Here is a 25,434-nt window from a genome sequence, read left to right on the forward strand (position 1 = left end):
CAGCCATTGTAATTCAAGGTCACTGTTGTTCAGTAATGTCTGCTTTAACGACAGCCTGTATGAAGGGTCTAATATGATTATGTATTTAATTCTTATTTCTTATATCTACTTAATTATGGTGCAAGGACTATTGAATTTAACCTTTAGGAATAGCTTTTCTCCAAGCGCTGTGAGTCATCAACATCATATAATTTCTCCCTGGGTAGACAGGTCAGCAAGCTGAATATGAACTGTGGTTTTCTTTTATTGTTCAGATATTTTTCACATAAAATTTCCATTATTAAATTAGGTTTCCATTGACACTGGGTGAAGTGCCTTTTCACCAATGATACAGACCTGACATGTTTCTGTTGACAGCTCAAATAAAGGAGTGCAAACATTTACTCTCCTTTGATTGAAGATAATTCTCTGTTCTTTAGAAGAAGCAAGTGTTTTAGGTAGGCTAAAGTTAGACAAAAGTTGGGATGCATACTGGGTGGTCAGAAAATGTTACAAATTTAAACGCACCTATGCACAATTTAGATCTAAAAATCCTGCATTCAGAGGGTAGCAACTCTGTTCAAGCCCGTGTGACTCTCCATTAGAAATGAATGACTTCTGGTTCAGTCTGTGGAAAGCAGTGAAAAGATTGCTTTAGTCAGGGCTCGCTGTCAGCAGAAGGTGAGAGACCGCTAAACCACTGTTTAGAATATTTTGCGCTTGAAGTTAATGCGTGCCGCACTTACCTCAAATTACCTCTAATTATCTGTGATTGAAAATGGCTGTGAGGGTACTTTTTGTAATGATTGTAATTTTTTCACTTTGCTGTCGATCATTCACTTGATGGAATATTTAAAAACAGTATAATCTATAATCAGTATAACTTCCCCTTCCTCTTGCAGCCACATCTATTTTCTCATGAAGTATTCACTGGCGAGGGCGAGACAACCTGTCACTCACGAGATCGCAACAATAGCAAGGGACAACGATTCAATGATCCAATCAATTCCGATGGACAAAATCAAGTCCTGCCCTTCCCTGCATCCCAATGATACTATCCATCCTAAATAGTATGTGAGATTAGAATAAGTATGTCCCAAACCATAGTAGGTTGAAAAAAGTATGTCAAAAGTCCCCAGATGATCTACTATTTCCGGTAGATTTTTGAAGTGTGGATCCAACACAAATGACAAAATAAGTATGTCCGAATTTACAGTACTCATAAAAGAGTAGGTAAAAAGTACCCGGATGACCTACTACTTCTGCCGGGAGTCTGAAGTGTGCACAAGACACTTTACTATCCCATGAGGCCACGGAGAGGATTTGTGTATGGCAGTGAAGCAACGTAACTGACGCTGGTAGGTCACGTGATAATGACAACATGGCGAATACTATTGTTTTACAGTCTATGGGCATATATAGTAAGTCCAGATTACTTTCTACACACATTCATACTATATAGAACATATTTTTTAGTGGCTGTGAACTAATTAGGCTACTTATTCAAAATAAGTACAAGAGAGTAGCAATTTTGGATGCAGACACACATGCTGACTTTACATTTCATTATTTCTTCCTTTTGCACAGCCAGGACTTTTTGTGAATTATATACTTATCAATATCTGTATATACCTACCTAATACAGTTTCACATTTATATCTGTTTTATCTATAGATTTCATGCCAAAAAACAAAACAAAACAAAACAAAACAAAACATATGCACAAAGAATTATAGTGAGCATTGACTGGCATATATTTTGAAATCAATCAAAATGAATAGGTGCAACGCTGAATTTATGAATATCAATGTGCTAACCAATATACTGTGGTGTAAAATGTAACATGAAAAAGCATTAAAGTTGTATTGGAATCTACAGACTGCACCTTTAAGAAGGGAACCTCCCACGTGTTGCATGTTGTCCGTGCCACAGGTTGCCTACCTGTCTCGCATAACTCTGCACTAACCTCCACACACTCGCGCTCTCTTCTCAAGAGAGAAAAAAGAATGTGGCTCAATCCCATCGTCACCGAATCGTTCTCGGATTGACTCCGCCCTCAAAAGTCTCGCGACTGACACATTTTGTCATTCTCTCAGAAAAAAACTCAGCTTTTGTGGTCGAGGTTGTCAGAAACCTCTCGGGTTTCGTAACGTTAGCTTTTCCCACAGCTGTGAGGAGTTGTCGCCTCTTGACTGTCGACTATGCTGGACCCGTCCTCCAGCGATGAATCTGAGGGAGAACTACCACCTGAGGACGAACCGCCCGTTAAAACTGGGAAACCTGTTAAAAAGAGTACCAAACCCGAAAAGACGTCGGACGCCCCGCGTACCCAACCCAAGGAACAGGTCCCTTCTCCCGCTGAGGCGGACAAAACCGAGCAGGAGAGAATTAAGAAAGAGGAGACTGAGAGGAAAATTAAACTACAGATTTATGTGTTTGTGTTGAGATGTATCGCGTATCCATTTAACGCTAAACAGCCCACAGACATGGCTCGTCGTCAGCAGAAGGTGAGTGACCGTTAAACCACTGTTTAGAATATTTCGCGCTTGAAATTAATGCGCGCGTGCAGCATTAAACCTAACTCAATCCACTGATATTGCTGCTTCCAAACTTCTGTCTTTTTACAAAAGAAGCGTACTTTTTACAGGGTTTAGAGAAGATTTGTAAGTCTGACAACTGCAAATTCTTGTGCATCACACTTCTGAGTGACTGAAATATGTTTGTTTACTGTCCTCTTACCTGTGTCAGCTATGAACTAGGCTATTTAGAGAATCAATCTAAATTAATTAAGCATTGATAAAATAGTGCAAGCAAAGGTTAGGATCACGCTTTAACTCTCTCTATTGCAGGGATTTTGAAGTTGGAACATTTTTGATTGCTTTTTTTGTGCAAAAGACTGACTTCCTTTAACAAATCCTTTTTCTATGTTGCTTAAAGCAACATGTGACAATGGTATGGAATGAAATCAATCATGCTTTTATTTATTTAAAAGTGTGTAGTGAAATTGAGTGATGTTAAATAATGTTAAACAAGTTTCTTAAATTAAGTAGCCTATTAGTGTGATTTTACACTAACTGCAACATGACAATCTTTATTTAGCCTACTAGTATTAACCTTTTACCTTAATTCACCTGAAATGTAAATTCTAAAAAGTTTGATATTTTAATAATGAATAATGCATAAAAAATAACATGACAGCTGCAATATGCACAATATTATTCATCGCGTAAACAACATGGCATACCAATATGTGACTTATTTATGATGTGAGAAAAAACTAGGCTATTAAAATTGCTTCTCTGAAGGCAGTTCTCTGGAGCAAAAATGAGCAACCCTGTGCTCCATGCCTGAAAAGGATCTTAAAATGACCACCAGGATGTAGTGTGACCAAGAAAAACGTTGTATTGCTTCATGGCATTTCTTCATATTTCTGTTGTCAGATTATATGCAGCGTGTGCTTAAAATGTGTACAAAATGGATTTGTTACTCTGAGGTAACAGGGTGCAATATCACTGTAAATACAAAAATATAATTTTGATAATTTCAGGGGCCATTTGGGGATCTCAGAATACCACACTGGTAGACTCGTTTATATAACCTCTAGGCACCCTTTCGAAAGGTCAGTTCTCCAAGGAACATGAAACTTCATGCAAGAAATCTAAAGACTTTCAATAATTCTCTCAGTAACCCCATCAGAAAGGAAATGCTTTGAGGCACTTGAAACATATTTTGAACTTCTTGTGAACACAATATGTGAGGCACCTTCAGAAGGGTGCCTTGAGGCTCTCAAGAGGATTCTGCCACTGTGGAAGACTGAGGAACCCCAAAAGTTGCCTCAAGTACTGTATCTTTTCATTTTTACAATGAATGTTGCACCATGTTGCTTCAGGGCAATAAAACAGTTGTCTTGCAGATGAGATGGATGATAATAAAAATGACTTAGGAAAAAAAAGTTAAATGATTATGAAATGGAAATGACTCTTGGTCACACTGTGTCATGGTCATTTTAATATAGTTTTTTTGGCATAGTAGGCTAAGCTATATTGTGCGGAGACTGAAAAAACCAAACCAATGCTTTCATTCATCTTCGGAACACAAATGAGAGAATACGAAAAAAATATTTTTGACCATCCATTGAAAGTCTAGCTAATAAGCTAATTTTCAAACTTTGGAACAACATGAGTCTGAGTGAATGATGACAGAATTTTCATTTTTGGGTGAAATATCCCCAAATATGTAATAATGTGTCTCCCTTAAAGGAGACACATTATTCCCCTTTTTATGCGCCAGAATCGAGTTCTAACACACACAATTATGGAAAAATTTCCATTTGGTTGAGTATCCTCATAAGAGCAGTCTTAAATGAAATAAAGTCTTAAATGAACGTAAAGAGTTGTGAGAAAATGAAATCATTGTCAGCAGCGGCAGATCTTAAAGTGACAGCAGCCACTGATGTCATTAAAGTAATCAAAGAGCAAAAGTTACATAGAAAATCACTCACTGCTCTTGACTAAAGAACTTTATAGCTTTAACAAGGATTAATCTATATTTAATTTATGGTTTATGCAGTGCAGACTGTGGTAGATTTTTTTTCCCCCTACGCACCTGACTTAGGTTACCATGTGTCCCTGACACCTGAAAATATTATACCCAGTTGAGTTCACTTCTGAGCGCTCGGGTTGACACCTTAGTGTAGCTATTCTGACCGCATAAAATGCCTAAGAATTATAGTTACCTGACCGCAATCTAACCCCGCCTAAGAGTCGAACGACGTCTCGTTCCATTCGAACACTATCACTTGGGAATAAGGTCTCTAGTGTTCTTAACCCACTCCACACTATCACTTGGGTAAAGTAAGATCTCTAGTGTTTCGCTAAATAACTTGTTCCACTAACTTAACTTGCTGCGCAGCAATACTAACCGACAGACTTCAGACAATGCCTTCAAATATGCTTTAATCACGGCCGGAGGATCTCAGACAAATTTCAGAGAGAATCCCACCAGCAAAAAGGAATGCAACAGTTTTTTTTTAGAATAGGAGCATGGCAAAAATGACATGATACATTACATAATTTCCCTACAATTTGATTGGTTCTTCATATGCAAACCCTTCTGTTACTAGACAGAATCAACTTAGATCTCAAATTATTTAAAAAATGGAAAAGGTTAGAAGTTCAGTTGATTACTCAGTATGTCATGAGACTATTCTAGACTGTTATATTTTTGATATTTTCTAGCCACCATCTCAGAATTTTCCACTGATTTCGACACAAACTTCAGAGTACATTTTGTTCAAGTGGTAGAATGTTAGGCCTAAAGGAGAAGTAAGGTTCGATGTTAGAATTATTAGTTTGATGTACAGTTTACTATTTTATTCATTAAAAAAATCAATCACAAGACGGTTTGATAACTTTATTAAATTTCTGTATATTTCTTACCTGTTAGACAAGGGCACAGGTAAATATGACATTTATTATGGGTTTATGTGAGGATTGTTTTAAGTTCACTTAAAGCCTAATAAATGTGTAAAAAAAATAATTAAAAAAACCCCGATAGCTTTCAATTACACAATGTTGAATGGCTATAATTAATGTTTAGAAAATATATATTTTCATCGAGACATCAAGTAGCAGCAGTAGTAGCAGTTACACTTATTACACAGTTACACTGTCTTTATGTTGTTTCTACAATAATTTGGAGATTAACTGTAAATTATAACAAAATATATTAAAAACGTATAAAAAAAACAAGTTTGAGTTTTTCATCACAATTAATTGCGATTAATCAGAAAAATGTGTGATTTAGTCTTTTTTTTTTTTGATTGACAGCACTAGTTTTTTTCTCTCATTCGGTGTCGTTTACACACAATGCGTCTTTGTGTCTAAAAATGCAAGACGTGGGTAGTTGAAAATGCAAGGTGTCAAAATGCATTTTTTAAAAGTTTAGCCTAACTTGAGCTCTGCATTTTTAAAACGCCGTTTCCTGCGTGAGATGCTGTAAAAGATGCGAGAGGCGAGCGCAACGGTCAAACACATCCATCTAACGTGTTTAGAAAGGCAATGGAAAAACGAATTTCTGTGTTCATTGATACAGCTATTAACAGAACATTTAGATTGTTTATCATGTAGCTGAGGCACTCTTGTGTTTCCACTAGCTGCTCTAGCAAGGAGATAAACATGACGGACTGTGAAGGGCTCACTCAGGGGAGGATCTTAGCTAATAGGGCAGATTCCGTCACCAGTCGTGGTCGGGGCCTGTTCCATTGTGACGTCAATGTATAGAAACGCAAACTCATTTTGAGACACTGTTTATTATTTATGGGGAATATAAAAAAAGGAGTGGGTGGATTTTTTTATCATTATAGCGTGGTTGTGTACACACGTCCAACTCACATTTTTGTTCAAACATCGTTTAAAAGTGAATTTTGCATAAAAGGTCCACTAATTAAATATGTGAACGTGCTTTAATGTAGCTTATATCGTTGAACAGCAGCTTTGTTTTGAAATTGTTTCTCTCCCCTTTGTGAAATATAGAATCACTTATGAGAACAAGCACAGATGCTATTTTTACCACCACACACCCACTACCTCTAACATATACAGCTTTTGGACTCGTCCTATTAGTGTTTTTAGATTCGATATAATTCAAGTACACTTCTAAAGCTGGAAATATAAGCAACTGTTATAAAAAGGCGTGATAATAAATAACCGGTTATCAGCTCTGCACCTGTAAGACCTATAAATTACATTCCAATTCCTGGTCTTAACCTTTCAGAAATGCGTCTGAATCTTAATTTTATGCATAAACTACCCTCCCACAAACAACAAGTGGCACATGAGAAAAGAGACCCCTTTCTTTAAAATGATCATGTATTCTTGGTGGATTGTCGAGGAGAATTGTACCTGAGAAAGTCATCAAAACAATGTTGATTGGCTGATGGCACCATAAGCGACTAGCCTGAACTAGGACAAGGGCAGCAGACAGGTAAAAATATAAGGGACATCTTCTACAATATAATGAAATATTTGCATCAGATATTAAATCTATTTAAATGGCCATCAATGGAGATTACTTTTTTTTTTTTTGCAGTCAGACAGTGTAGTTGGTGCTAAGCAGGGGCTAATGGGGTCATGCTAGTAAAAAGCACCTAAAAGCTGTCACAAAGAACCAGTAAAAGTAATGATTATGAATATGTCAAATATAGCAAGGAGACATTTTAATTGTTTATTAATAAACAAGTGTTTTCTGTGTCAGTGTCGGCTGCAAAGATGAAGTTGATGATGCTTACTCGCGATCTTCGCAGTAGTGAACGCGCCAGAGAGAAATGCTTATTTCATACGGATTAAGAGAGCAGTCTGTTTTCTTTCGTTTTGAATTGTTCTGTTTAAAAGTAGACATGTCTGTGTGAGGCAAGTAGGCTACCTTATACGCTGAGTTTCGGTTCATTTATGAGACGAGCTCCAGTTCACGCGCCGGCGCCTTCGTGTCGTGATTATCTATTGTCTAGGCTACTATATTTACTTATTTATTAAATCCAGGCAATTGGTTGATGAAACATTGGTTAAAATTAAGATACAATTAATACAAAGCGAAATTAAATTTAAAGACAGGCTTTGTGCTTTCTGTTGAGGTCTCTGTGAAAGTTTTAAAGTTGTCTTTTAGTGCCGCTTTCAGAGAACCGTAACGGAGAACTGTCCCGTCTGTAACATTGTTTTTTTCCTCAATGCGAACATGAAAAATACAATAAAATTAATATTTTGTTCTGTGGAGAGCTAACCCTTCTTCATCCAGTGGGTAGTATTACTTTTGGTTTATGGCCCTAGTTAATGTGTTACGTTAACATACCGGACACCTATTCAGCCTGTTGTTCTGTGTGCTATTGTGTAGTTGAATAACTTGCCTTTCCAGATTAAATGTCTGTTCTTGGTCTTGGATTTTGTGAAATAAATTTCTAAATAAATGCGACTTATAGTCCAGTGCGACTTAGGCTATATATGTTTTTTTCCTCTTCATGACGCATTTTTTGACTGATGCGACTTATACTCCGGAGCGACTTATAGTCCGGAAAATACGGTACACATAAATACCACCTTGTCAGTTAAGTGTATCTTGGATCCTCTTCACATTAAACAAATGTACACTGTTCATAGAAATAGTAAAGGAAGAATCTCCGGAGCCCTACTGACTTACAAGTATACATGTTTTTTACATGTTTTTACTTGTACATGTCCAAATCTTTTTTTTATTTTTGTTTTGTGTGACCAATGGACCATACCAAATGGTACATTGATGACAAGTTAAACAGTAAGACATTGTCCATTATTAATCCCTTCCATGATCCATTGGACAAGAAACAAGCAAACGAAAAGGTAAAATAAAATGAAAAATAAAATAGATGAAATAGAAAAAATGTTCCTTCTAATAGCTGACAAATATTATTCATTGTCAGTTACCAGTGATCAAGGTAGGTCTTTAATGTAGTTCAAGAAGTTGCAGGTGGTGCTCCTGTCTGGGAAAAATGCAGCTAATTGGGCATTGGTTAAGTGTGCTCTGATTAGTATTTTAACACTGTAGTAAACCATGGCACAAATGGAAGAGGAATGTACCTGGTTCAAGATGTTATGCCATAGATCCTCTGAGATAGCAAGTCCTAGGTCATGCTCCCAAATATCTTTGAAAGTGTCAGTATGGTCCGATTTATTAAATTATATAAGACAGAGATTAGATTCCTATGGTTGACATTTCAATCAAGAAAGTGGTCGATGTGTGTTTCTGGGTGATGATTAGGAAAGTGAGGAACTGCTTCTGTATGAAACATCTAATTTGGAAGAACTGAAATAAGTGATGATTGAGTAGGTTATATTGTTTAGATTAGAAGTATAAAGCAGAAAATACTCCCTTTTCGAAGAGGTCAATAATCTTGAGAAGGCCATTAGATGACCAAAGGTGAAATGCAGGGTCTGAACTGGATGGGGGAAAAGTTATTGTTAGAGATAGGCATGTGAATAGAGACTATGCAAACCATAATGTTTCTTAAATTGAACCCAGATTTTGAGGGAACTAGTGACTAGGATTCTTTGAGACCCTGCTTAGAACTAAAGGAATTTGAGAACAAACAATAATGTCAAGTGTACTCTCAGACAATGTTTCTGTATGCACCCATGGTGGACAGTAGCTATCCCTGTTTCAAAACAGAAGTTTATTAATGTTGCAGGCCTTGCACTTCCAAACTTACAGCAACATTACTGGGCCTGCAACATTAATAAACTTTATGGGCTTTGACGGTATTTTGTGCTCATTTCTATGGGGGAATAAATGCAAAATACCGTCAAAGCCCATAAAAAAATGTATTAATAAAAATCGGTATGTGTTGAAAAAGGTGAAGAAATTTAGGAAGAATAACCATTTTACACAAATTAATGCGACCTACAAGACGAGATAAACTGCTCGCAAATAAAGTTGTAACGCAGTTAGATGTTGTGGGAAGGAGGAGGCGGGAACCGGCGAACATTCAACAAACTTTAATATCAAAAATAAAACAAATACAAAACGAAAATTAAAGACAGCAGCCCCTCACGGGCGAAATAGAAATAGTAAAGGAAGAATCTCTTGAGCCCTACTGACATACAAGTGTATGTGTTTTTTACATGTTTTTACTTGTACATGTCCAAATCTTTTTTTGTCCATTATTAATCCCTTCCATGATCCATTGGACAAGAAACAAGCAAACGAAAAGGTAAAATAAAATAGATGAAATAGAAAAAAAGTTCCTTCTAATAGCTGACAAATATTATTCATTGTCAGTTAATTGTGATCAAGTTAGGTCTTTAATGTAGTTCAAGAAGTTGCAGGTGGCGCTTTTTTTTAAAAAGTCTCCTCCTTTTATGCTTCCGCTCCTCCGTGAGAGATACGAGACCGGTGCGTCGCGCAGGTGTCGCTCATCAGTAATCGCGCCACCCTCTCACGGCCCTCTGCCTCGTCCTGCTCGCCACAAAAGTGTTGTAAGAATTTGTAAAGACCCCCAGGTATTTGAAACCGTCACAAGCAATCTTGAAGGTTAATATTGATTTGGAAGTTTTTTGTCAATTTATCTTGTGGCCTGATAGTTGGCTAAATTTTTAAGTGTACATGTTCTTTATTAAGATTATTTCTTTGAAGTGACAGAAGCTTTACAATGAGTAGGTTTACAAGCACCCTCATAATGCGATTATAATGGGATTTTGGCAATATTGTGAATAAACTTTACCTCATGTAAACACAATACTTAGATCAAACTAATGTGATCAAGCTCAAAATAATAGTAACCATACTCGCATTAAACTATGTGGCGTACAGCAATTTTAATCACATTATTCCAAAGTGCGCGTGTGAACACAGTCTCTTCTCTGTATCTTCATCCAGAGACCGCACAAAGAATACGATGCAATGTAGGCAAACCCTGTTGCAGTGGCATTGCGATATTCATCACTGCGTCGAATAACCTTTCAGAATAACCTGTGCTTTGCATTTGATGTAATTAGATTAAAACAGTGGCCAGTAACATGCTACTGTTTCTGAGTTCATTATTTGTATAATGGCAGTAAAAATAACCACACGTCTTAGCGAATTATCAGAATAATGAAAACTGCATGTAAACGGGAGTGAAGAGGTTTGCTCGTGTCATGTAAACATCTCAATTAACTCCTTATTTTGATTATTGGAAATAATCGCATTGGTGCACATGTAAACGTAGTCAGTGTTCACAAATATGAGTCTGTGTGATCCTCCAGGTCATAGTGTGCGAAAAACAGAAGAAAGCTGAATTATGCATGTCCAATAAAAACCCATGACCTCCATTGAACTTAGAATTTGATTGTTCAATCAAAATGCTTAAGGGCACAGGAAGTTTTGCCCTTATTTATACGTAAATCGAGAAGAAATAACTCTTCCTTTAGTCTGTGTTGAATAAATATTCTCAGTTGGAGGAGATCTTGAGAGTAGCTAGGGGCAGATTATTGATTTTTCTGTCATGGCTCATAGAAATAGCTTTGCTGCATAAATGAGAAGGTAACCTTCCTGGTTTTGCAGATCACATCAGGTGCTACTCAAGTATTCCTTGAGGCACTATTTTCCTCATGGATATGGTGCAGGTTGTGAGAGGACTCCTTTACTGTGCTGCATGTGATCAGCCATCTTTCACTTTTGATATTCCACTTCACATGATAGAAGAAAGTCAGTGTAAGTATGCTGCCGGTTACTCCTTTACAGTCACTAGGGATACATACACACATCTTTTGTCTTTTGAGCTGTCCAGAGTGTCTGGATGACTTTGTTCAAGATCTTACATATGTTGAATGCATTATTATACATAATCTTACTGCACTTCTTTAATCTCAGTTACACTGTCAAAGTAACACACTGCCTTTCAGAATCTGTAAACCTGTTATCAAAGTTATCTGAACGCATGACTGTTGCCCTCTTTGAATTTAAATTTATTTTATGACTGATCTTACAGTGTTTTTCTTTCTTATACACATAATAGTCTTCGTAACAAATAGCTATGGGTTCAATTAAGCCAACATTTATGTATTTTTTTCCCAAAGCCACCATGTCAACCCACTTTTGTGTCATTCAAGTGCATTTCTGAGCTTTTATTCGGAGCACATGTTGATAGACTGAAATTCAGTGCGAACAAACAATGAATTTGGATATGGGCATCTTGAATGTGTTGTAAAGCCTCATTTGGATTGAAACATGCAAAAATGTACTACATACAGTTAAAATGCATGGTATATAACTCAGGATTGGCTTGTGTACTGACTAATACTTGAGATTTTCATGCATTTTGGGATAAAAGGAGATTATGACTATTTAAATAGTCACATAGCTTATTCCAGGATAAGATTTTTTGTGAGTTCCCATGGTTCCCTTGGCTCACTTAGTGCCGTCAGTGAAATAAGATATGACCAATGAGGAAAAACAAAAACACTTTTTAACATCTCAGTAAGTAAAAGATAGGATAGTCTTGGCAGTATCCAGTATTGTGTTTAGTGTGCAATGGAACCAGTGTTCAGATCCTGATTTAAACCAAGCAAAATTGCAATTGAACTTGACTGTAAGAGATCACAAAAACAAGCATTTTTGACTTTTTGTGAGGAAAAGTTGTGAGTTTGTACAGACATGAGGGTGTGTAGAAATTTCAGTTTAACAAAGTAAATTAAATACCCTTTTTTTTTTTTTCACTGAAAAATTACTCAGTCCACAGATTGCTATAGGAATGACGTATTTTTGAAGAAGTCGGTTGCTAACAAGTTGCTAAATGGGACTACTGATGTTGTCGGGGACATTAAAAGTCATCACACAAGTTGAGCGACCTGGGTGTGGTTCATTTATAGCGGAAGCAGAGAATGTCTAATATGGCGAGAAGTTTCACTCTCAGTAAACTTCCGGCTTCTGAACTGGTTGCAGTTCCTCTCTGATTCCATATGAGGGCGCTCACAGGACGAGTGCAGAATGAATGGAGGTCTATGGCGCTATACCAATAAAAATCCACTTTACTCAGGATATAATTTTTTGTCTAGTAATTTGAATGTTGTATTCGAAAGGAAATGCAAATAAATTACACATTGCTGGGTGTTAGATTTTTTTAGAGTCACTTATTTGCTTTAAAAAGTCTTTTAAAGTGTCAATGACGTCATACACATCGTACGACCAGAGATACGGCTTTACGGCAATCCTTCAGTCACTTTGGTGCTTTCGCGCTCTGCACTTTCTTTTCTCTCGAGGCATCGACAACACAGCTGACACAGGTAAACACACGTGCTAGATGAGTTTTTGTTTTGTTTGTTACTGGTCCCGCTTCGGATGACACGATGCCATCAAGCGGGATCTCTGGTCGTAATCAGTCCTTCACTGACCAATCAGCGTTCATTAGCAGAATGCTAGCGTGTTATGGACAACAACAACTCAACCTGTAAGAAATCAAAAGGACATAAGTACTCGTTCATTCAACTTTCAACCTATAACCCATGTTGAACTTGCAAAACCTACAATCAAATCTGAGATTTCTCAACGGCAATCGGGTGAAAGAGACAAATTTAGCCGTCTAGCCCCATTGACTCCCATTCATTTTGCACTCATGGCGATCGCCCCCAGTGGAACTCTGGTGGTACTACAACCAAAATTCGGTACAACAGGGCTTAATAGGGAGTGGGCAGGCTCTCCGTAGACGGGCTCTGGCGGAAGGTTAGCTTTTTATTTCTGGTGATTGTTTTTAGGCTTCAAAAAATTCATAAAAGTTGTGTTCATTTGTGAAAATTACGTATCATAAACTTTTGTTGATCTGATTTTTTGCAACAATTCAAAAGCCTATGGAAAAATCATAATGTTTTTTTTTTGTCAAGGGAACCGGTGTTATGCTAACTTCTAATTTTACCGGTTTCTTATCTTTTTTTTTTTTTTTTTTTTTTACTTTACTTATTCTAAAATTTCAGCCTACATACATTTTAGACAAGTAGCAGAAATGCAGCTATACTGTTCACACAATGGACACTGTTGCCTGATTTCTGCCACAGCATTTCTTACTTAAAAACTTGAAGGGACACGAGTGAGCACATAAAACTTCTAATCTATTCAATGTATGTGATGCCCGTTTCAGTGCACATGTGTGGGATTTTGTCACCTTTTTTGCCCATGACTGACACTAGGCATATTTCACTGGATGCTCACTAAAAGTGGTTTCAGCCTGTTCCCTTTATATGTAATCCAGATCGCACTCATTATTTGAATGTCATAGTCTTATATGTTGTTATTGCCACTGGCTAGTTCTGTAACATGAAATATGGAAGGTGTAATAAAGGTGCCAAGATGTGCTTCACTTGTAAATAAAACCGACATCCCCGTAGGCATTATCGCACATTACTGTCTCAAGGCAAAAATACACTGTCATTAAATCTCAGTTTCAAAGGTAATTAAAATTCAAATTTAATGAAGAGTGGAAGGTAAACTATTGCTAATCAGATTTTGTGTACTCATTCTTAATGGATTACTCGCACGATTGATAGAAAGCCCGTCATGCACCTGTTCACGGCCTTGTTAGCACATTTCAGGGATCTCCCAGTAATATGCAAGTGAGGGAAATGTTTCATATAAGACTGTTGTGTAATACTTCCCCCAGATGATAAACTGTCAGAATTGTAATGCTAGCAAGATGTTTGATTGTAACACCACTTTTTCATGAATAAAAATAAATATCCTTGTGTTTCTGTTTAGTTTTGCAGTGAGAAAATTACCTGAAGTCCTCATTGTTAATAAATGATGACAGTTCGAGGTGAATTGGGTGATGTGGTGAATACTAATACGAGAGATCCACTATATGTTGGAGCTTATACAGTTAGAAACTGGAGTCAAATGTGGGATATTTAGGGGTTTCGTGTCTATACTACCCGGTTTAAGATGCAAGCATTTCTATGAGGAAAATCTGGGATTTTCCATTCAGTAACTCTCCATCCATTTCTTTCATCCATTCCTTTGTGGATTTGATTGTTTTTTTTTTGAGTCATTGTATTGTTGCAAAGTCCATACAGTTCAGCTTCAGCTTGAAATATGCCCTCACAATCTCCCTCAGTAATGTGAAGTTCATGGTTGAATCTTTGATGACGTGCTGGCCTGATTCTAAGTCAGACTTATTTTTTCTTTTGATTTTGAGCTAAAAAAAAATATTGGTTTGTGATTTTATTTTTTATTTATTTATTTTTTTTCTGAATTTGAATTGAGGTAGAAAATGGATGCAGAATTGCAAAGTAGAATTTAAATATAAGAAAAAAAAAAAAAAAAAAATTACATTACTGTATTTTTTAATAAATTAAACTGTGGGATTCTTAAATGTTGTCTTAAAGACTTGTTTAAATGATTTCTGAGAAAAGATTAGCCTTAAATTTTAAGGTTTATAGTCCTCATGGAAAGACATATAAGATGGGTAGTTGGAAAGATTGATTGATAGAGATGTTTGAAAAGACACACAAACATTTGTGTGCAGTTTATAGATTTCTTCATATTTAAAACATATTAGTTAACCAGGATTCTTGTTTTCACCACGTGTGCATATTGCACTCAATTTGCGTTGCAGTTGCGCTCACTAGTAAACCAGGGCATTAGGCTAGTTATTGCGTGCAATTACTGTGACAACCACTTAACACGCTTAACACAAGTGTTAAATTTATTGCTGCTGTTAACCCATTGGTTGACCAGGGTTGTTTTTCTTAAAGTTATAGGCGTTATGGCTGCCTCATGTTCCACGTGTTTAGTTGCCCATGTTCAATGTCATGCCTGTCTAGGCATCGAACATCTTAGGGAGGCTATAATTGACCCTTTGCCAGAATGTAATTTGATGCCTTTGGAGGTTAGGCAACAAAGGTTGGCAAAATTTGAACCTGAAATTCAAGATTTTTTGGCGCCAGTCAAAACCAAAGGTTTTTGGTGCCGGTGAGTAGACGTAGAAATAAATAGACATCTACTCACCAGCGCTCCTCAAGGATAGTGGAAATGCCCCCTGCCATCACTAGGGGTATAGGGTCTGTGACGGGACTGTTTTCAACCTTTCAGTTATATCATTGGAGAGGCATTACAAACAACAAGTGGCTTCTCGACACACTCGAGAAGGGATTTTGTCTTCAGTTCCGTCACAGACCCCCAAGTGAGCACCCAGGTTCATCCAACAGTGATCCGGGATCCTCATCAGGATGAGACCAACTGAGATTTAAAACTTGTTGGACAAGGGTGCAATAGAATTCGTAGACCCCCATATCCATCCCGGGAGATTCCATTCAAACCTCAGACACTTAAACAAGAGTTTGGTGGACCTGAAGTACGTGTATTTTCACGTTCCCATCACCCCGCACCACCGAGGGTTTCTTCAGTTCACTTTTCTGAGGGCAGGACGTAACAGTTCAGAGTTCCATTCAGCCTCTCTCTTTTTCCCCAGGTCTTCACAGGTGGTTCAGGTGGCATTGGAACCACTTTAACAAGAGAATAGGCTGATCCTGCCATATCTGGATGATTAGGCAGGCCTTCTCACAGTGGCGTCATCGGTCATTCAGCTAGGCCTGTTGCATCTTCGTCCATTCCAATGCTGCTTGATGGCCAAACATTTGTCACCGGTTCACAATCAACGCAAATCTGGTTTGGGTCATGACCAGTTGTGCTGCCTCTCTGATACTATGGAGAAATGACAAATTTATTCGAAGGGGGGTACTGATTGGGCTGCCTCCAGGACGCAGGGAGGTGGTAACCATGGATGCCTCCCTCAGCAGGTGGGAAGGACTTTGGCAGCACCGAGGTATACGAGGCAGTTGGGACCCACAGTTAAGGACTTTTCATATCAATCTCCTGGAGCTGTGGGCAGTATTTTTCACCCTGAGACATTTCAAGCAGGAACTATCAGGGAGACGCACTGTACCACAGTAGTATTTTCAGTCAGTCACCAAGGGGGCACCAGGTCCCTATCCTGTCTCCGGTTGACAAGAAGGCTTCTGTTGTGGGCAAACAAGCACTTTCCTTCAGTAAGAGAAACTCACATTCCCGGTTGCTGCAACAGTGTGGCGGACTCACTTTCCCGTTTGGAGCAGAGACCGAGACACATTGTCCGCTATGTTTTTTTCAGTGCAGGTGGAGGAGGGTTCATTGGTCCAGGATGCTCTGGCCGACAAATGGCCAGATCTTCTCCTCCATGGCTTTCCCCCATTTCCACTCCTTTGGTCCATCCTGAGGCGAGTGCAGGAGAAGCATTACAGGCTCATTCTAGTGGCTCCTTGTTGGCCAGGAATGCCTTGGTTCAGCCTCTTATCAACTCTAAACAACTTGTCCGCCTCACCCCCTGCCATCACGGAAGGATCTGCTGTCCCAGATGTACGGGGCACTGTGGCATCCCTTTCCGGACAGGCTGAAGCTGTGAAGCGGTGCTCTCTCATTGTTCAGCGGGAGTAAGGAATACTAGAGCACCTTCAACACGTCGCACTTACGCTTTGTCTCATGGTGCACAGATCGTGTTCTTAACCCAGTTGATTGCCCTATCAGTGTGGTGTTGGAATTCCTGCAGTACTTTTGGGATGCTGGATGTTCTCCAGCCAAGCTTGAAGTGTTTGTGGCTGCCCTGTCAGCTTATTGGGATCCTATGGTGCAGGTGTCAATTGGTGCAAATAGGCCAGTGGTGGCTTTTCTTAAGGGAGCTGTACATCTAAAGTCACCATTATGGGTAGCGTGTACCTAGTGGGATTTACGGGTGGTGTTGGACAGTTTGTGTTCGGCACCCTATAAACCTATTGAACAGGCAGATATTAGAACCCTTTCTATGAAGACAGCATTTCTGTTAGCCATAACATCAGCCAGAGTCAGTGAGTTACATGCTCTGTCAGTGAGTCTGCAGTGTTTTAGGCGGGGGCCAGAGGGCAATCAAGTTCATCACCTTGCACATTCACAAAGTTTTATAGACTTAATGTGGCTCCTACTACTTTTAAGTCTGCTGTATTGCCAGGAAACACTTGAGTTTCGTCATCCTTGTGACTTGGCTACATTCGTCTTCCACCATGTATTGACCGTCTCTGGCGGTCTGGAACAGTGAAATAGAATGCTGGTTACTGAGGTAACCGTGGTTCTATGAATGGTGTAAGACCGCCAGAGTCTCTGGTCACTCTGATTGAGAATAACTAAGAGACCGACCGTGACGTATTCGGAAGCTGATATAGCTTCTGACATGTCATCGGTTTAACCCTCAGGGGTCTGAGATCACGCCGGCGTGATCTGCTCGATTTTTTTCCTTATGAGTTGATTGAGACCCGAAATTCTCTTTTGACTTTGATTTTACAAAACAAGTTTCATACATCAATCGATTCTGTTAAATGTGTATTATTTTTGTGTATACTCACAATAAAAACAAAGTGTTGTGCTTTTTGCCAAATAAAGAAAAATAAACACGAAGCGAGTTCTGCCTTCTCTCTGTCCGTGTAGTCCATTCTGAAACGCGTCCGAAAATGAACTGTAGCTTAGCGAATACTCAGTCAAACAGGCATTCAGACACACAGGCATGAAGCTTGAATTCTCTTCTTTTTAATGAAGTAATTTATATAAAAAACTAATATTCTCATCTTGTGAAATCTGTATTAAAAGAGAGCGATTCCAGTCGACCTCATTAGAGCTAATTCAAATGTAATGTGACTCCGCCCACGGAGAGCGCGTGCTATTCAAACGCAAATGGCTGAGGTAATCCACGCAATCCTGTGAACGCCCCTATCATCAGCACAAGAAAACCAAAACACCAGTTTATTCAGAACATTACTTGTTTACAACGCAGCGCTGTGAGGAATAATGACGAATACGAGGAATACCAGCTGAGGAATAATAGTAAGTGTTTCCTTCTCGGGTTTCTGTTTATGAATGAATGAAGGCATAGATGCGCGCTGTTTACCACAGCTGGCAAAAAACAATATTACGTGACAGTTGACTTTCAAACATTCACAGATACCTCAAAACAGAAAGTACAAATCCTTTCTTTAAAACGAATTTCGTTTTGTATCAATTGTATCTTAATTTTAATAATTTTTTCATTAACAAATTTCCTGGATTTAAAGTAAATATAGGCTAGCAATCACAACATAAGGTGCTTGAACTGGAGATCATCAACCAGACCGTAGCCTACTCGCCTCACATGTCTAAAAAATGTGAAATATATTTACATTTACAGCTGGTTCTAAACAAAACCATCCAAAACAAAAAAACTATGTAGCCTAATAAATGCGCGTTTCTCCGGTGCGTTCACTAGCCTACTGCGAAGATCGCGAGTCAATAGCCTATCGTATTTTTTTTTTTTTTTTATTTATTGCACAAGTCATACATAAATTCATTCATTCATTCATTCATTCATTCATTATTACATGCATGAACGAATAAAAGAATAGAAAAAAAGGAACATGGAGAAGAAAATCTTATGATACCTGTCGCTTATTTGTGCACATCAGAAAAAATTAATAAAAAACAGCTACTTTATAAATGGATCAACCCCAATCCTCACCCCAAACACCAAATATTTTCAGTAATACCTATCTTTACACTTAATTATCATCATTTTAAGCGTGTGTAAGCGTATTTCATGAAAACAACGTTACAGTCAGGTGAAATATGAAAGACAACATTTTGTTTAGTAGATTTGGGTACAGTTTTTACTGTAGAATATACTGCCTCGTCAAATAAGCTTTTGTTTAGCAATTTCTATATATAAAATAGCCTACTATTTTTGTCAAAAATAAAGTCATCAACTAAGATGTTAGCTGTTCCAATGTTGGCTATATTCAAAGTAATGAATACAGATAAAATGTAGGCCTATAATCTTTTTTTTACAAAGAAAGAGTACACTTGAAATATTGTTGAAATTGTAATTATTGTTGTAATTGTAACCTTTTTAATAAAATAGCAAAACATATTTACAAGATAGATGTAAGCAAAATCTTAAATGGTCCTTGCATTGTGGCTCAGTCAGTTGTCACACCTGAGTGAATGGCTCATCATTATGCAGAGTGGGTGGTAATTCAGGTGAAAACCATTCCTCGTTCACGCCCCCCTCGCATATTGGCTTTCCAAGCAAAACCTGTTTTACATCAATTTAAATCAATGTATGGTTTTATGTGAACGATAAAGCAAGACTATTTTCACATAATTTTGAAGAAAAAACTATAGGCGATGATATCCTTTAGTCAAAAGTCTTATTGCCACATATTTAGTATGTGTTTTGTGGCCTTATTTCTGCAACTTTCATTTTTATTTTTTCCAATAACCACACATAAACATTATTCTCTTAAAAATTCAAACATATACATGCATGTTGATCAGATATTTTGGTAGCCCTGTTTGTGCTATATAGAGTGAATTTACACCTTTGCCATTAACATGTTTATAAATAACTGAAAAAAGCACAAATGTCAGAGCATGTCAGAACACCTCCAGGGCCCAGAAAACAGCTCAGACTCCAGAGGGTTAAGTCACGTGTGACTGAATTGATACGAGATTCTCGATGTGATGCGTGAGACTCCTTCCACCATGTATTCACCGTCTCTGGCGGTCTTCCACCATTCATAGAACCACAGTTACGTCAGTAACCAGCGTTCTCTTTCTTTTATTCCAGTTCAAAATCCACTTCAGCTTTCTGGTGGACATGGCCAGTTAATTTCAAATTGAGCTTATGAATTGAAACTCAATTTTTCAATTCTGAATTTTGCTCAACCCTGCCATTGCGTATTGGGTGAACAAGAAGGGACTCAAGACTGATTCTCGGTGTGGTGAATTTCGTTTGAGTCCTGAGCCTGAACATTCTGACATTAGTAATATGTGGTCTGTCCCCACTTGTGAAATGATAATATTTAGTAGCAAAAAGTAGTACAACATGTTTTTTCATGGCCGTCTCCGATTACTGATTGACGATTTATTGTGTATTTTTTGTATGTATGTATGCATGTATGCAGGGCTTGACATTAACTTTTTTGCTCACTAGCCAATGTGGCTAGTGGTTTTCCAAAGTTACTAGCCACACAGCATTTTTACTAGCCACATTTTTGTTGTTGTGAAATTACCTGATAAAGGTTGACTATGGTGTGCTAAAATTTACTTGAACTAGATTTACAACCCTTTTAAATGTAAAACCACTGTACACACCCAAATCAAGACTACATAAATGTATAACAATACAGGTCATTATCATTAGCTCTGATAAGGTTGTGTGTAAAGCTCCTTTTTTTAAATAAAACCATGTATTATGTGTTATATGTCGCCACATAGCTCCACCGGCATACGACGTAACTCCAGCAGGGCAGCTAGCTGTCTCTTTGTTTCTGTGTTGTCGGTCACTAGCGCGCAAGCGCAAGGCAACACTGTGTGCATGTAATACTCATTAGGGCTGTCAAAATTGATGTAGTGGGAAGTTCGGATCATTTTACTGACTCGGATCTTTGAGTCTCGTTCAGCAAAATGAACGAATCTTTTTTCGAGTCATTTCATTCATTTCCGCATAATATAAATAAAATGGCATGTTAAAGGAGCTGTATGTAAGAAATGTATTTCAATTAATCATAAAATGGCCCTGATATGTCACTAGACATTAAGAAATCATGTTCATTTCAAATACTTATATCACTGACAACAGTAGTCCGGCCAGGATATTGTCATTTAAAAAGTTAAGTTGCAGCCCTCAACTGATGTTGATGTTGTCATCTTGTGTTTTGGCCTGAAGCGCCACCCTCCACCTATCTACCAATCACGAAGTCAGTAGTGTTTCGGCATCCGGGTTGCCAGCTCTGCTCTAGTTAGCACAGCTGCAGCTCCTTGTAGCAGCCTACTTTCCTGCTGGATCCTGCAGCATATCTGGCAACCTCGAGTCAGGGGGGAGGGGGAGGGGATACAGTGATTGCAGTACCAGTTTTGGCCACAATCTTACATACAGCTCCTTTAAATATCCCAACACATCTAGTACTTACGAAAATGTTGATTACATTTGTAAAAAGAAAAAAAATAAACTATAGAGTAATGCAGCCAAAGCCAAATTATAAGAAACCGAAATGTTTTATTAATTGATTAGTTGTTGGGTCTTAAGTTCAGGCTATGGCAGTCTGACTCTGTTAGTTCACCTCACCTCCTGATCCGAGATGTTCTTTCCTTTGCAACTTCATATTTATCACGTTTGTTCTCCTCCTCTCGTGTCTCGAGGCGTTAACTTAGTTGTCGACCCGTCAGTGTCTGACTCTGATCTGTCTGCTGGGCCGTGCCGTGATACAGCAGGGCCAGAAACAGAAACAATTAGTTCATCTTTCGAGTCTCGAGTTCGAGTTCGAGTCTTTCGTTCTTCCTGTCAGTCCCATAGAGGCTATGCTGTCAGTACCGGAAAGAGAAATGATTAGTTCATCTTTCGAGTCTCGAGTTCGGGTTCGACCGGGTCCGAGTCGAACCATCTAGAGGGCCATCTTTTAAGGACTACAAAACCCAGGCTGCCTGAGAGTACATCTGCAGCTAATGAGACCAGCAGCAGGCTCTAATAGTGGGTTCATCTTTCGAGTCTCGAGTTCGAGTTCGAGTCTTTCGTTCTTCCTGTCAGTCCCATAGAGGCTATGCTGTCAGTACCGGAAAGAGAAATGATTAGTTCATCTTTCGAGTCTTGAGTTCGGGTTCGACCGGGTCCGAGTCTTTCGTTCTTCCTGTCAGTCCCATAGAGGCTATGCTGTCAGTACCGGAAAGAGAAATGATTAGTTCATCTTTCGAGTCTCGAGTTCGGGTTTGACCGGGTCCGAGTCTTTCGTTGTTCCTGTCAGTCCCGTAGAGGCTATGCTGTCAGTACCGGAAAGAGAAAAAATTAGTTCATCTCTCGAGTCTTCGGGTTCGAGTCGTTCGTTCTTCAAGCCACAAACCCATAGCACTATGCAGAAACAGAAATGATTAGTTAATTTTTTTCGAGTCTTCGGGTTTGAGTCCTTCGTTCTTTTGTCACGTTCGCTGGTATCTCGCATCAAATACAACATTAGATTCGTATTATTGACTGCGTCTGAATGTATATTTTTTTATATTTTGGAATTAAATTACAAAATATGTGCAATAAACATTATCTGAAAAATAAAAGTTCCATCTTATTGCCCCTGTCCGTCTCTTTTCTAAATGTTTCTTGTGCATCTGTGGTGTGTTTTATTATTATTATTATTGTTGTTGCTGTTATTATAATATATTATAACAATGTGTGTTATATATATATATATATATATATATATATATATATATATATATATATATATATATATATATATATATATATATATATATATATGCGCCTATAAGCTATGTTACAAAGGTGTAGGTTTCAAACTTTAGGTGACTAAAAAATCACTAAAATAACACTAAAATACATAGTGAATGACTCAAAAATAGGCATGAATCCGAAATACATAACACTTTATTTCAATTTTTTAAACTGATTTTTATTCATTAATAACACAAGGACAAAAAAAATCATATAACAACTCAATAGTGAAAAATAAATTACAGTTGATTCAAAATTAGTAATAGTCTAATTGACTTGAATTTGTGAAGTTAGACTTCCCATATTTGTATATGTCTATGATATTAACTGAAAATTATAATCCACTGTAAACAAGTCTCATCAAAGTGGTTTCCCCTATCATACGGATAAAGCTTTGCATTAACCAACTCTTAAATATTCAATGTTACAGAAAATAATCTTCATGACAGAAATTCACAAATATAGCCTATACATTTGAGAACAGAAACGCATCACGTAACTGTAAAAGTAAAAATAAAAGAAAAAAAATAACTACGCGCTTGTTTGTAAAAAGGTTGTGAATTAGTATTTAATACGGTGACAAGTCACGTGACAAAAGAACGAACGACTTAAACCCGAAGACTCGAGAGATGAACTAATCTTTTCTCTTTCCGGTACTGACAGCATAGCCTCTATGGGACTGACAGGAACAACGAAAGACTCGGACCCGGTTGAACCCGAACTCGAGACTCGAAAGATGAACTAATCATTTCTCTTTCCATTACTGACAGCATAGCCTCTATGGGACTGACAGGAAGAACGAAAGACTCGAACCCGGTCAAACTCGAGACTTGAAAGATGAACTAATCATTTCTCTTTCCGCTACTGACAGCATAGTCTCTATGGGACTGACAGAAAGAACGAAAGACTCGGACCCGTCCGAACCCGAACTCGAGACTCGAAAGATGAACTAATCGTTTCTGTTTCCGGCCCAGCAGACAGATCAGAGTCAGACACAGACGAGTCACTGACGAGTCACTGACCCATATTAGGGCTGGGCGATATATCGCATGACATTGTTAGGCGCATCTCGTCAGTAAAGCCGGTTCCTTGATTAGTAGTAAATCGCCATCACCTGCTTTCAGATGGAGCGGCATTCACTACAAAGAGCCGTAGTTAACTGACAAGCTGAGCCATATCGCATTAATTATCGCAGGCGATACGTCCACTACTCACGAGATACGCGATACTCACGAGCAAAATCCACCCGCATTTGGCGGGTTGGCGGGTGTTAATGTCAAGCCCTGTATGTATGTATTGTGGCATCATGAGAGGACGTGTTCTAGAGGGCCATCTTTTAAGGACTACAAAACCCAGGCTGCCTGAGAGTACATCTGCAGCTAATGAGACCAGCAGCAGGCTCTAATAGTGGGTGTGAGAAACTGTTGATTTGTGTGTGTGGCTGGGGAAAGGACACGTACCTCTGTGAAACAAAGAAGATTAAGTTACTTTTGAGCTGAAGAGATTTAAGTTGTAAACCTTTTTGTTTAATTATTAAACACACCTACATACTGAAGAGACTGTTGAAGTGGTGTTTACTGGGAACTTGCACAAACTAAAGATCCTGAACCTCTCATGCTGTCACATATGGCGGAGAATGCGGTCAAGTGGATGACTTCTGATGTTCCAGAGTGACGTGGAGGACCTCACAAGCCTGTTTTCTAAGCTAAGTACACAATCAATTGATTGTAAAATGGAAGAGTTACTGAAAACAATGATAGAGAGTAATAAAGTGCAGCAGCAAATCCAAGCTGGCTTGCTGGAGGAACAAAAGCAGGCTAATAACCTTAAAGTTAAAGAATTGGAAATGATACAAGCCCAAGATGTTAGCAGGATATGGGCTAGTGACTTTATTCCTAAAATGGGAGAGAATGATGATGTCGAAGCTTACTAGCATGCCTTTGAGACAACTGCTTTCAGAGAAAAATGACCAAGAGATCAATGGGCCAAAATATTGGCACCATTTTTATCTGGAGAATCACAGAAAGCCTTCCTAGATCTAGACCCAACCTTGGCCAATAGTTATGACTCCTTAACCTGTTAAGCTGCAACCCCACTTTTGAAAAATCCCCAGAAATGACATACCCAAACTGAAACAGATACAGTTCATGAACCCTTTGCACTAAAAGCACAAGTATGATCTCATTTGAAAGCTGACACCTGGTAGTTTATTGTAAATGTAGAATTAATTATTGTCATAATGATTTTTTTTTTTTAAATAGCTTCAAAGTTTTGTACTTTTGTCTCTATTGTTTTGTGGTGCAAACGAGCCCCATTCAGTCTCAGTCTCCCCCTGCACACATTCACACCTCTCCAGACTGGTTATGGCTCGAAATATGCATTTCTTTTGTCTGCATTATAGTTACTAACGACTGGCTATTCACAGCCTATTCATAGGGTTTCAATCCCTAATTTCTTTTATCAAAGTTCTCACTTCACATTTGAAGTGCACTAAATAGTGGTCAAATGCACTAAAACATATCAGTAAGCATTCTTATTTAGAACAAAATTCATAAAAGAATAACCCCTGGTGGCAGGTGCACCTGGGCTAGCTAGCATGTTAGCTTAGCACACCATCAATACACGACCATTTATGAGATTAAAACCATGTTTGT

At 38.3% G+C, this 25,434-nt stretch overlaps 1 protein-coding gene across 13 annotated transcripts in view; it reads left to right on the top strand.

Moving 5' to 3' along the window:
• Window positions 1–1,888: 1,888 nt before the first annotated feature.
• cadps2 (Ca++-dependent secretion activator 2) overlaps window positions 1,889–25,434 on the top strand; it is a 148,548-nt gene continuing 125,002 nt past the window's right edge. For 4 of the 13 annotated variants that reach the window (XM_079860242.1, XM_079860234.1, XM_079860239.1 and 1 more), the window contains exon 1: window positions 1,890–2,486. In XM_079860242.1, the coding sequence (XP_079716368.1) occupies window positions 2,181–2,486 (306 nt within the window). In that variant the 5' untranslated portion in view covers window positions 1,890–2,180. Of the gene's footprint in view, window positions 2,487–25,434 lie in introns of all 13 variants that reach the window. The other 9 variants (XM_079860243.1, XM_079860244.1, XM_079860240.1 and 6 more) reach the window with 3 other exon arrangements.

Source organism: Squalius cephalus (assembly GCF_949319135.1).
Source record: "Squalius cephalus genome assembly, chromosome: 23".
In the NCBI taxonomy this organism is placed as follows: Eukaryota; Metazoa; Chordata; class Actinopteri; order Cypriniformes; family Leuciscidae; genus Squalius; species Squalius cephalus.